Genomic DNA, 14,252 nt, shown 5'->3' on the forward strand with positions numbered 1-14,252 from the left:
GAGCATGCTTAAATAATTTGACAATTCAGAGGCCTCCTTTACCAGCATACAGATTAGCTGGCTGTTTCTCAGGGAGTTCCTTGTGGGGTGGGAGAGTGGCTATGTACGTAAAAACCCATATTCCATTTGAGTCCATACACACATCACGACACTGCACTGAACAGATATCCGAATGTAATGCAGGGGCAGTTGAATTTAGTGAAATTAATTTCTAATTGTTGTTGTTGTTTATAGGTCCCCTAACACTGACTTCAGAGCATTTTTGCTCAAGCTAGAGAGGGTTCTTTATTCACTTTGTAGGAAATACCAGAAATTATTATATGTGGTGACTTCAATATTAATTTTGTATATGATGGTGCAAGAAAAAGGATGTTCGTAGATCTCCTAAATTCATATGATCTGATGCAGACTGTTTTTTTTCCAAATAGGGTGCAGGGAAACAATAGCACAGCCATAGATTATAATTTTATTTGTTCTTCATTACTAGATGGGCATTCTGTTAGTAAAAGCGTGAATGGCCTTTCAGACCATGATGCACAAATTTTAACACTAAAAGGCTTTTGTACTCAAACCAATATAATATTTAATTACAAACTATGTAGGAAAGTTAATCCACAGCAATAGAGAGTTTTTTAAACCTTGTCAAGGAACAAGAGCAGCAGGATGTTTATAGTGCCAATAACATAAATGATAAATACAATGCTTTACTTAACAAATTTCTCATACTCTTTGAGAGTTGCTTTCCATTAGAACATTCTAAATGGGGTATTAACAGTAATAGGCAGCCCGGGTGGCTGACTAGTGGGATAAGGATACCTTGCAGAACAAAGTGGGAATTATATCAAAATGTTAGAAGTAGTCACAATCAAGCTACAGTAGCCCATTACAAACAGTATTTTAAGGTGCTTAAAAATGTTATTAGGAAGGCAAAGAGTCTGTGGTATGCAAAAGAATAACTAATTCACAGGATAAAATTAAAACCATATGGTCAGTTGTGAAGGAAGTGTTTGGTCAGCAGCACAAGGTCAATGATATAAAGTCACTTTGCAGTAAAAATATTTCTGTTACAGATAAATGTACAGTATTTAACAATCATTTTCTGAGCATTGCCGGTGAATTAATTAAAAATTTAGTTTCTACAGGAAATCATATAACGTTCTTGGCAAATGACTTTCCGAGACTGATGTCTGAAATACTCCTCTGTGATACAGACAAGAGGGAGATTGAGTCAATAATTAAATCACTGAAAACTAAGGAGTGTCTAGCAGAATATTAATGCTGCACATGTTAGCCCTGTATTTAGCCATATTTTTCCTTTAGGAAAGGTCAATTTCCTGAGGGATTAAAGTACTCAGTAGTAAAGCTGCTTTATAAAAAGGGGGAAAGGGATAATTTAGATAATTTTAGACCTATTTCTACACCATCAGTGTTTGCTAAAGTTATTGAAAAGGCTGTGTATGTAAGGATAATTGATAATTTCGTATCACAAGATTTCCTATCAAATGTACAGTTCAGCTTTAGAAGTCGTTTAACAACTAAAAATGCTACATTCTCTTTTCTCTGTGAGGTACTAGATGGGTTAAACAAAAGGTTTCGAACACTTGGCATATTTTTTGAGTTAACTAAGGCATTTGATTGTGTTGATCACAAAATATTGCTCCAGAAGTTGGGCCATTATGGAATACAGGGAGTAGCTCATAACTGGTTCACCTCTTACTTTAGCAACAGGCAGCAAGAGGTCATTATTCACAATGTTGATAACAGCTGTGATGTGGGGTTTGAGTGGGGTGTCTGTCAAGTGTGTGTGTGTGTGTGTGTGTGTGTGTGTGTGTGTGTGTGTGTGTGTGTGTGTGGGGGGGGGGGTGCCCAAGGGATCAGTGTTGGGGCCACTCCTGTTCCTTATTTATATAAATGAAATGATATGCCCTCTAGTATTACGGGTAACTCTAAAATATTTCTGTTTGCTGATGACACTAGCTTGGTAGTAAAGGATGTTGTGTGCGACATGGGCTTGGTTTCAAATAATGCAATACATGACCTAAGTTCATGGCTTGTAGAAAATAAACTAAAGCTATATCACAGCAAGACTCAGTTTTTACAGTTTCTAACACAAAATTCAACAAAACCTGACGTTCTAACTTTACAGAACGAACATATGATTAGTGAAACTGAACAGTTCAAATTTCTAGGTGGTCAGATAGGTAGTAAGCTGTCGTGGAAAGCCCATGTTTAGGATCTTGTTCAAAGACTTAATACTGCCATTTTCACTATTCGAACGGTATCAGAAGTGAGTGATCGTTCAACACGAAAATTAGTCTACTTTGCTTATTTTCATTTGCTTATGTCGTATGGTATTACATTTTGGGGTAACTCTTCCCATTCTAAAAGGATATTTTTGGCTCAGAAATGGGCGGTTCGGGCAATAAGTGGTCGAACCCTGTTCATGAGTCCGGGTATTTTGACATTGGGCTCTCAATTTATATACTCCTAAGTGTCATTTCTTGTTAACAATATTAGCTTATTCCCAAGAATAAGCAGCTTTCACTCGGTTAATACTCAGCAGAAATCAAACCTGCATTTGGATCGGACTTCCTTAACTATTGTGCAGAAAGGTGTGCAGTATACTGCTGCATCCATTTTCAATAAGCTACCACTCAAATTCAAAAATCTTGGCAGTAATACACGTGCTTTCAAATCGGAATTGAACGGTCTACTCACGGGTCACTCCTTCTATTCTGTTGAGGAGTTCCTTGAAAAAATTAAGCTGATTCTTATTGTATTGTTGATTGTGTTTACTCAAACTTATGGACTGACCTTTTTTGGGTTTATATACATTTATTTTTTATCTGTTATTGCTTTTATGTTGTAATTTCATGTACTTACACAGTCCATGACCTTGGAGATTTGCTACTCAATTTGGTCCTACAGAACTTGACACGTAAATAGATAAAAATAAATAAAATCAACAAAGTGCTACCCGCAGAATTAAAAAAAGAAAGAAAGAAAGAAAGAAAGAGTGTGGTGGAAAAGGAGACAAACCGCATCTAAAAGCAACTAAAAACACATGCAGAGGGAGGCAGCTCAAACGCAACCAACCTGAACGTGCCCCAAAAGTAACTTAAAATCTTATATTAGAAAATAAAAACAACCATTTTCATGGGGAAAAATGCAGAACCAATTGAACCATCCAAGAATATGTCAATATTTGAGGCAAAAAATTTGGAAAGCCACACTCCACATCGTGGGCCACAAGAAGGGGGCATTCCACCAGGGTACGTCTGTAAGGCTCCACAACTACAATGCGAGAGTGGCTCATTACGTAAAATGAACTCTGGATTAGCCTGGCATGATCAACAGGAAGGTGACATAAGATGACCAATCCCTTCCAAGAGGAATGGAAAGGAGAGCACCGTGCAGCAGTAGTCTCCTTGACAGTCTGGAGTTGATTAGATGGGGCAGTAGCCAACCAGGTGTCATTCCAAGTCTGACTGAGCAGTCTTACTTGCACCCACACATCTGCAAATGGGATCAGAAAAGCGAATTGGAAGCAAGTAATCACTCCTCGAGTCAAACAATCTCCTATTTCCTTCCCTGGGACATCCATGTGATTGGGGAACCAAAGGAGGACAACTGAGCAGTGAGTATAACCAAGTACAGTGAGAAGATCATGAATAGCAGAGACAACATGGTGACAAGATTAACATCAATCAATGGCCCGAGGACACCTCAGTGACTCACTACATATGAAAATTTGATCAAAGGAGGCCTGTTTAATAAAGCTCTTAATGGCTCTGCTGTAAAAACATTACATCCTCCTGGGAATAAATAGTGTTCTTGACCAGTAGGGGATGTAAAACCATATTCCGTCTCATCCACTGTTTTAGACCTGTCAGAGTGAAAGATGGCAGCACTCAGAAATTCCAGAAGAACTGAATGTAGCAGATGCCGAAAGGCAATGGGAACTACAAACTTTAGGGTCTTGCATTAGATTGGTTGTAATTCACAGGTTGGACAACAACCAAGATGGGTTGTACAAGAAAACACAAGAAGTAATTTGCAGGGAGGAGAGGTGGGGATCCTGGCAGAGGGCTGTGAGGCACATTCGAACTGGTAATCCCACCCAAGGGCAGGTGTCAAGAGGTTGATGACCCTCATATGCATAAAGAATGGGATACGCTGGCTGATCAGGGCATTTTTGAATGGTGATAGCACAGGAGACCAAGAGGTGGTACAGTTGGAAACGAAGAGGTAACATTTTTTGCTTCAGTAAGAAGATTAAATAAAATATGGTGTTTCAGTCTTCGATCCCTATTCTTTATTCCCATTGAGACAATCATGTCTAGTTTTGATAAAGTAAGAAGATTGTCTGCAGGTCTAGTCAGGATGGCGCCAGTAGCCAAACAATCTCCATGATAATGGACCGGATCTAACAACTTCAAAGGCAAAGGCTCCCTCAAACTATCATAGTCCAGTCAGGATGAGAGCAGGGCCCAGTAAACAGAGAAGAGTAGCATGACCTGCACCTCAAGAGCTGTGGGTAAGAAAGCAGAGTGCATTAAGCTTCCATGTGCAATGAGTCTTTGAGGAATAAGGGGCAAGATATTCAGCTTATTTATCAAAATCTGGACCAAAAAGCACGACTATGCTACAACTTCGAAGTGCTGGGTACCCAAGAGGAGTTTTGGGTCAGGATGGACCATGGAATGACGACAAATGTATGACCCATGTTTTTGCAGGAGAGAACTGGAAACCATGGAAAGTGTCCACACAGAGGCCATTCGGAGGTGCCTTGAAGCTGTTGTTCAGCCAAGGCTACTGACAAGGGAACCTCCCCATTGCACCCCCCTCAGATTTAGTTATAAGTTGGTACAGTGGATAGGCCTTCAAAAACTGAACATAGATCAATCGAGAAAAGAGGAAGAAGTTGTGTGGAACTATAGAAAAAATTAGTAAAATATACAAACTGAGTAGTCAACGCGAAGATAGGTAACATCAAGGACAATGTGACTCTAGGAGCGCCGTGGTCCCGTGGCTAGCGAGAGCAGCTACGGAACGAGAGGTCTCAGGTTCAAGTCTTCCCTCGAGTGAAAAGTTTAACTTTTTATTTTCAGTATATGTGACAAAGTCTTATGTTTTCGTCACTTTTTAGGGAGTGATTATCACATCCACAAGAAAACCTAAATCGGGCAAGGTAGAAGAATCTTTTTACCCATTCGCTAAGTGTACAAGTTAGGTGGGTCGACAACATTTTCCTGTCATGTGACGCACATGCCGTCAGCAGTGTCGTATAGAATACATCGGACGTGTTTTCCTGTGGAGGAATCGGTTGACCTATGACCTTGCGATCAAATGTTTTCGGTTCCCATTGGAGAGGTGCGTCCTTTCGTCTACTAATCGCACGGTTTTGCGGTGCGGTCGGAAAACACAGACACTAAACTGATTACAGTGAACAGAGACGTCAATGAACGAACGGACAGATCATAACTTTGTGAAAATAAAGAAAATAAAATTTTTAGTCGAGGGAAGACTTGAACCAAGGACCTCTCACTCCGCAGCTGCTGACGCTAACCACGGGACCACGGTGCTCCTGAGCTCGTAAACTCCTTGATGTTGCCTATCTTGCGTGTGGACTACTCAGTTTGTATATTTTACTAATTTTTTTCATAGTTCCACACAACTTCTTCCTGTTTTCTCCATTGATCTGTGTTCAGTTTTTCAAGGCCTATCCACTGTGCCAACTTATAACTAAATCTGAGGGGGGTGCGATGGGGAGGTTCCCTTGTGAGTAGTCACTGAGCACATGTAAAAGCAGTTGACTATGTCGTAGGTGTGACCCGCAGTCCGACACATGTCATTAGCCCATTGATGGGGATGAGGAGGAATGTGACATTCAAGATGAAGCCTTGGGGAGTGACGTTCTCTAAGATGCATAGAGAGCTCATTGAAGAACCAACTCGAACACAGTACAACTGGTGGGATAAAAACTGACAAATAAGAAAAGATAGGGGGCCACAAAAGACCTAGTCATGTAAAATGCGATCATGCCAAACAATGCTTTATGTATGTCAGAAACGACTGCAATTAGAAAAAGCCTCGGGGATTATTGTTTCCAACCAGATGATCAGACATGGATCACCCCTCCTGGAAATCACACTGATAGAGGGACATGAGGCTTTGAGAACTGAGAACCCACCATAATCTGAAAGTCTTTCAAGCATTTTGCCGAGGCTAATCGATTGGTAGCTGTTGAGAAACACTGGTTTATTGCCTGCCTAAGGACTGGGACAATGATACTATTTTGCCATTGCAATGGGAAAATACCTTCAAACCACATATAATTGAAGTCCCTGAGTAGATGTAGCCATTAGGTAACATTCAGGTCATGGCTCCTCTGATTATGAATTGAATCAGGGCCTGGGGCTGTATCATGAGACGAGGTAAAAGGTTCATTGTATGATTCAGATTGGAGAGAGAGCTGTTTGAATTTGTGAAAATGTGTCTCCCAAAACCATTCACGGGGGGTGGGGAATAATCAACAAGTAATGTATAACAGGCATTGTTGGAAAGTATGAAAGTGCTTGAACTTGAGATCTGGCCATCCTGATACAACTTCTGCACAAAAGTGGACAAAAAGTGTATTGAGTGAGCAGAGCAGTGGATGAAAGAAGCTACGAAAGAGGGGAGGAGGACTTTCTTTCTGATTTGGAGGGTTGCTGTATGGTCCAGGGACTGCAGACTAGAAGTACATTTAACTTAACTACAAAAAACTGTAAACCATAACTTGAAATGAATTTTTTCTTGAAACTGTGTTTCTCAAATTGTCAGGAAACTTAACATGAGAACAGTATAGCCTATACGATTCTGATTAGAATTTGACGCTGGTATTGTAAATTGAATTCTCTATCAGCATACAAAATGGTTCTGCAATATCTTCACAGTCTGCAAATGTTTGTACAACTGGCACTGCATATCCACACACAGCAATAGCTCCTGGATATCTGATGGTGGATAAATTCAAAAATGCGTCGTATGAGTAATAAAGTTGCCTGATAATGGGCAGCTTGTATGCAGAACTACTGATTATTATAACAACGGTCGCCTGTCTCCAGAGTGATTTTATGTCACATTTATAAAACTGCAAAGTATCTGGATAGCAACATCAAATATTGAGTGCTGACGACACAGGTGTGGAACACAAATGGATAAAATTCAAATGTGTCATTCTGTATGACTTGACAAGTATGTTGTGAGCAAGGTTTTAATGGATGGCATACACCCACCACGGTTTAATAGCTGTGTTAGAATATTGCTGCATATGCAAAGAGTGCTTTGTCTCAATTTTAAGTGAAGTCAGAACCTAGCTGACAAACAAAAGGTGTAGGCCTACAAAGCAAAAATGAGTGTTAGGAGAGCAATGAAATAAGCATTCAATTAATTTCAAAGTAAAATTCTGCTACTGACCTGACTAATAATTCTAAGAAGTTTTGGTCTTCAAGAGGATGGAAATCATCTACTCAGTGATCATACTTGCATCGAAATGGAAGCTGAAATACTAAATTTCGTCTTCTGAAACTGATACACAGCACAAGATTGTAATACGATCCCTCCTTCAATCATTGCACGAATGTCAAAGTGGCAGTGAAACAGAAAAGCAAGTACAATTGCTTACTAGTGGGAAAGAATCTAGACCAAATGACATACCTGTAAGATTACACAGAGAGTACGTGGCAGAACTTGCTCCTCTTTCAGCAGAAGTTTATCGTAGGTAGCTGGAGCAACGGAGGGTACCTAGCGACTGGAGAGAAGCGCAGGTGGTTCCCGTTTTCAAGACCAGTCTTAGGACAAATGCACATAATTATAGGCTTATATCGTTGACTTAAATCTGTTGCAGAATTATGGAACATTTATTACACTCACATATTATAACATTTCTGCAAAACGAAAAGCTCCTCTATAAAAATCAAAATGGATTCTGCAAAACAAGATACTGTCAAACTCAGCTTGCCCTGTTCACTCACGAGAGCCAGTGCATCACACACGTTGGCATTCAGGTTGATGCCACGTTCCTTGACTTCATGAAGATGCCCGACACAGTTCCGCACTGCCGTTTAGTGAAAAAAGTACAAGTCTACAGAGCATTGGACCAAATATGAGTCTGGATTCAACAGATCTGTTCCAACAGAATCAGTATGTCAATCTTATTGGAATAACATTAAGGAGTACTCTGTGAAGTGTAATAGAACCGTTGCTGTTCACAATTATATGTAAATGGTCTAATGGATAATGTCAGAAGCTGCATTATGTTTGCAGATGATGCTGTCTATGAGAAGGTAGCAATGTCAAAAGACTAGCGAACTGCAGGAAGATCTGCAGAGGACTGATGAACAGTGCAGGGACTGGCAGTTGACCCCGAGTGCTAATAAATGTAACATACTGCACAATACATAACAAATCACTTGAAACAGTAACTACCATACTGTAAAATATCCAAGAGAGAGAGAGAGAGAGAGAGAGAGAGAGAGAGAGAGAGAGAGAGAGAGAGTAGGAAAAGCAAATGCCAGACAGATTCATAGCAAGTCTTAAAGAAATGTAACTCAGTCATGAAGGAAGAGGCTTACAAAGCACTTGTTCAACCCATTACTGAGTACTGATTATGGGTCTTCTCAGACTTTTATCAGGTTGGACTGACAGACAACAGGGACAACATTGAATGAAGAGTAGTGTTTTTTGTCACAGGATCATTTAGTTGGCATGAGATCCTTACTGAGATGCCCTACACTCCAATGGCAGGCACCACAAGAGAGGCATTGTGCATTATACAGGTTTACTATTTGAAATTTTGAGAGAGTACATTCTGCTATGATTTCAGGAAGCATATTACTACCTTCCATACAAAATTTCTCAAAATGATGACAATGAAAAAATTTGAGAAATTACAGCTACTACACAGGTTTACAAACAATCATTCTTCACACATGCCATTTGTTAATGGAACAAGAGAAAGGGGGGGAGGGGGGGACGATGACACAGGGACAGATAGTCATACTGGTACCAAAACTACACTCTGCCACACACCATAAGGCGGCTTGAGGAGTACAGATGTAGATGCAGATGACAGGAATCAAGCCAATTTATAAGGTAAACAGAGAGAAAATATACAGTAAGAAAATAAGATAAACATGTCTCACAGTTTCATTAAAGCTTTTGAAACCTTAGAAAATACATTTAGCCAAGAAAGAATATTTAGACGTTCAATAAGTGACCAATTTCAACCAGCACTACACAACAGTAGGAGACAATCACATGTCACAAAAACAAAATGAGTGTATAACACTGTAAATTTATCAATAATTATTTCTAACCCTAAAAAATTTAAGTACACTGAAAAGAACACGTATGAAAGGTTTAGATGGAATACAGTAAAGGACATCAAGTATTGGTCTCAGTAGGACTACTGGTAAATTTGATGATCCAAAAAAAATGGAAGTAGTAATATTTTCTGGATATCTGTAAAAGAGAAAAGTGATTACCTTTTACAGAGGTGATATGTCAAACCCACAAAAATATAGACCATGTACAACACTGAAGCACCAAAGAAATTGGTTTAGGTATGTGTATTCAAATACAGAGCTATGCAAATAGGCAGAATATGGTGCTGCAGTCAGCAACGCCTATATAAAACAAGGGTCTGACGCAGTTGTTAGATTGGTTACTGCTTCTACAATGGCAGGTTATCAAGATTTAAGCGAGTTTGAATGTGGTGGTATAGTTGGCGCACAACTGATGGGACACAGCATCTACGAGGTAGCGATGAAGTGGGGATTTTCCCGTTAATGACTGGAAACACGTGCCTGGTTGGATGAGTCTTATTTCAAATTGCATTGAGTAGATGGACGTGTAAGGAGATGGAGAGAACCTAATGAATCCATGGACACTGCATATCAGCAGGGGACTGTTCATGTTGGTGCAGGCTCTGTAATGATGTGGGGCGTGTGCAGTCGGAGTGATAAGGGACTCCTGATACATCTAGATGTGACTGACAGGTGACACGTATGTAAACATCCTGTCTGATGACCTACATCCATTCATGTCCATTGTGCATTCCGATGGACTTGGGCAGTTTCAGCAGGACATCCACAATTGCTACAGGGTGGCTCCCGTGTCCACCAAACTCCCCAGACATGAACGTTATTGAACATATCTGGGATGCTTTGCAATGTGCTGTTCAGAAGAGATCTCCACTCCCCTGTACTCTTACAGATTTATGGACAGCCCTGCAGGCTTCATGGTGTCGATTTCCTCCAGCACTACTTCAGACATTAGTAGAGTCCATGCCATGTCATGCTGCGGCACTTCTGCATGCTCACGAGGGTCCTACATGATATTAGGCAGCTGTACCTGATTTTTTCCTCCCCCTCTCTTCAGTGTATAACCTACTGTTTTGTCAAAAATGCTTAAGACAGTCATAAAAGGTGAATATTACAGTTCATAGACATGTATATCTCAAGTGACAAATATTGTTGAGCAAGACCGCAATTGCAAAATTTGTTATACACTTAATGATGGCTTTGACTGATTGTGTGTCATAGTAACCTCCATAGCTCCACAGTATAAAAAGAAATATGACTGACATTAAAGATAAAAAGAACAATGACTAGAAATTAAACAAGAAACTGACACGCAAGTTTTAAAGTTATGGACTACCAATATACATTCAAGGAGATTGCTAAAACATCAAGAGCTGTCCGGTGCATTGTATTGCACACAACGAGTTAACCATCACTTAGCAGAAGGAAAATTAAAGAAATTTAAACACTGCATAACAGGCTAAGAAGAAGCGTATTACACAGCTTTCTCAAATGTACAATTGCATAACTAACATGGGAATGATTATTAAGCAGAGTAAACACCAATGATCAGAGAGGCCACAGGAGAATGAGGCAACCGATATTAATGCAAAATGATCCCTGGACGAATAATATACTCACCATATTCCGTGATGGAGCACAATTGTGCAATGTTTTGAGTGTATGCGGACGTCACAGCAAATAATAATAATTATAAGAAAACAGCAATAAAAGATGTGTGTCACAGCAAATAATAATAATTAAAAGAAAAAAATGCAATAAAATATGTGTAAATACTATTCATATAACGCGAGAGGTTGAACCATTTAGGTTGGAATCAGATGTTGACACCTACCGGGGCTTTTTAGGACCTCTATATGGTACATTTTTATTTGGAAACTGTTTCCGTTTGTTCTCCATAAGTTTGATGCTTTATAATAGATACGCTTGGTGACAACAAAGCTCATTCAACCCGCACTTACACAAAACACACAGTTTCTACACTTGTTCAGAATAAACACGCGCCAAATGCTTTTTACCCGGTACCGCGTTCGAAACGCAGTACTGCCAACAATCTGTCACTTTGATAAAACGAAAAAGCGATCCGTCAGACAAAAAAATTGTTTCAAATAGTAATCACCGGATAAAGTAAATGGAATACAGCGCTATTATCTATTAAAAATGAAATAAAATTAATAAACATGTCGCATAACATTATTTGCTACAGTAACAATACATTATCAAAATTATTATGAAACTCTGGTGTTGCTGTTGAAACATCTGTGTTAGCGAGGCTAGTTTGATTTGGAAATATGAAGTTAATGTGAAGGAAATAAACGGATATGTGAAAACGAAAATGATTGTCGGCGAAGGTACATTGCACAGATACAAAAATTAATTTAAGTGTTATTTATAATCTTTATAAGCTCTTCATTGCGCGGGAGGACATTTATTGAGTTACAAAGTGCCCCTTTTCATTAACATTTTCAATATGAATCTGCATTATCATAATATTATGTCATTCAATCATAGTTTACTAAAAATGAAACATGGGAACTGTTTTGCTTCGGAGTACTGTCGTTACAGACAAACTTCGAGTATGTTCTTAAAAGCAGATTCTCAACTCAGGCTCGTGTAGTTCTTCCCGAGAATATGCGTAGGCAATGAACGTAAATGATCTATTAATGATCTACTTGCCATGTGAACATTCACAGCTGAGTGATATTAGTTGGAGAAAATTTTGGCGGTTCAGACTAAATGAGTTCTTACCGTAATCAAGTTATAGCCCTGTAGTTATAACAACTATTCACAGTTAGTGAAATGAAGAAAACAAAGTTTTTAAGGTTAATTTCAATATCAACCTGAGTTAATGTCAATCTTTTTTTCCGTACAGAAAGCCCTGAACACATTGCTGATATCATTTACTCCGCTTTGGATCATAATGGAAACGGCTGTGTTCCAGTCTCAAAGGTCTTGGAATATATCCAGAATGAAATACCGAACTCGGATATTTCTAATAGGTAAGGAAATAATAATATAATAAATATGAAGTCTGTGGGCTTAAGGATTCCCTTCACTGTGAAGCTTCTCTCTCCTCCTTCCCCTTCACTTTCTGTATAATACACACAATAACTAAATGACAAATACAACAGTGTGCATTGCATTCCATTACATTAAGATGATGTAATATTCACTGTAATTGTTACATTGCATAGCGACATCATCAATGTGAGGTCAGAGGCATAGTGTTTGTCATAGTCGTTATCACCATTAAAATGACTGAAACAAAAATAAAACAAACTTTAGTTAAAATAAAATCTCTATAATGTAATAGTCTGTTTTTCAGGTGGCAATGGCCATAGTCAAAGTGAGTCAATACTAGGTTTAATAGCCAAACAGCTCTACATGTGGTGGTGAGAGTGTTAAGAGATTAAGTGGTAAGCAAAGCTGAACTGTGGAATGGTGTGAATTAATTTTCTGCTTGCTGTATCCTGTTGCTTCTTGAGACCATGGGGCTGAGTGACTTTGAGTTTATTGATATTCCTCTCATCCTACTTAACTTTCCTCCTCAATCCATGAACAGTGATTGACACAAATCTTCGTCTCCTTTTCTATGAGGCTAGCAGGCTCATGTTGATAAACCACCATCACTCAGATGAACTCGGACAGATATCAATGCAAATACTTTCATAATTTTGGACTAAAGGTGAGAATTTAACCACCCCTACCACCAGTCTCCCAAAAAAGTACTCTTGAGGGAGAAGTTCGGGTTGGTTACACCAAACAACACCCATTTAGCAGTAGTTCATTTATTCACCTAAACACATGCAAGGCTCACAAAGAATTGAACATGGCGGAACAGCCCAAAGACGATGCTCAGAGTCCAAAGACGAACGCATATCAATATATCAATGCTGGTGTCGACCTCATCAGCGCCACATAGCACATAGCCCCCTCCCCCCCCCCCCCCCCTGCAGTACGGTGTACTCTTGTGAGGCCGTGATGGGGGGGGGGGTGACTAAGGCGTTGGCAGGGGTGGTCCGCGGGAGCCGGACCATGGTCAGCTCAACAGCGTCGGCAGGGAGCTGTGTGGGTAGACGTGAAGGGAGGTTCGGCCACCAAACCTGGAAGTCGTTGAAGCGAGCCGGGCGTCGTACTGGGTGTGCTGGTCGTGTGGCGACAGGTAGGCTGGCAGTTTGCGACGATGTCTCTGGTGGGCGTGATGAACACACGAAGCATGTACAGGTCGACGTCGGGTGGGAGGGGAACACATTTCACCAGGTGGCAGGGAATGGCGGAGGTTGTGTCATGAGCATTGGATGAAGAGAAACACATGACTAACAGTGTATAATTGCGCAGTATTATTGAGATGTCATGGATTATGTCCGGGGGTACAGGCACAAACACCTCGAGCGAGGGCACGTTCAAATGGAGGGGGGGGGGGGAGGGGCGTGAGAAGAAACTTCGACAGGCGACGATGGAGAGGTCGAACGGACCGGTGAAGGGCCCATCGGCGAGGGCATAGTTGTAAGTAAGCTTGGCGTGGGGAGCATGTGGCCACTTGACGGAGTGCGTGAGACCGGAGTAGAGGGCGAGGTCGGAGGAGAGCTCGATGATTGGAGCTGGAAGTCACTCGATTGAGTGTGTGAGTCCAACATGGGGGGAGTGGTCGGAGTGTCATGAGCCACACGACAGTGAGAGGCGTGGTCGTGACCTGAAGGGGTTAGAAGACGACTCGACATGAGCAGGTTTAAGTCTGTTGAAAGAGACTGTGACACCTGAATCTTTCACCTGGATGTCATTGGTGTTGGCTGAACAACGGAGAACTTGGTATGGGCCGGTATATGGAGGTTGGAGGGGAGCACGAACAGTGTCATCTCGGAGCATGACGTACTCGCAATTGTC

At 40.5% G+C, this 14,252-nt stretch overlaps 2 protein-coding genes across 3 annotated transcripts in view; one reads left to right on the forward strand and one right to left on the reverse strand.

The window, feature by feature from the left end:
- The window catches only part of LOC126236246 (DNA polymerase delta catalytic subunit), a 184,892-nt gene extending 173,498 nt beyond the window's left edge, over nt 1-11,394 (reverse strand). For both annotated transcript variants that reach the window (XM_049945394.1, XM_049945391.1), the window contains exon 1: nt 11,203-11,394. In XM_049945394.1, the coding sequence (XP_049801351.1) occupies nt 11,203-11,267 (65 nt within the window). In that variant the 5' untranslated portion in view covers nt 11,268-11,394. The remainder of the gene's footprint in view (nt 1-11,202) is intronic.
- A 272-nt stretch (nt 11,395-11,666) lies between these two features.
- Nucleotides 11,667-14,252, forward strand: part of LOC126235047 (uncharacterized) — an 86,424-nt gene continuing 83,838 nt past the window's right edge. The window contains exons 1-2 of the mRNA XM_049943783.1: nt 11,667-11,719; nt 12,241-12,367. Coding sequence (XP_049799740.1) covers nt 11,704-11,719; nt 12,241-12,367 — 143 coding nt within the window. The 5' untranslated portion in view covers nt 11,667-11,703. The remainder of the gene's footprint in view (nt 11,720-12,240; nt 12,368-14,252) is intronic.

This window comes from Schistocerca nitens, chromosome 2, assembly GCF_023898315.1.
Source record: "Schistocerca nitens isolate TAMUIC-IGC-003100 chromosome 2, iqSchNite1.1, whole genome shotgun sequence".
NCBI lineage: Eukaryota > Metazoa > Arthropoda > Insecta > Orthoptera > Acrididae > Schistocerca > Schistocerca nitens.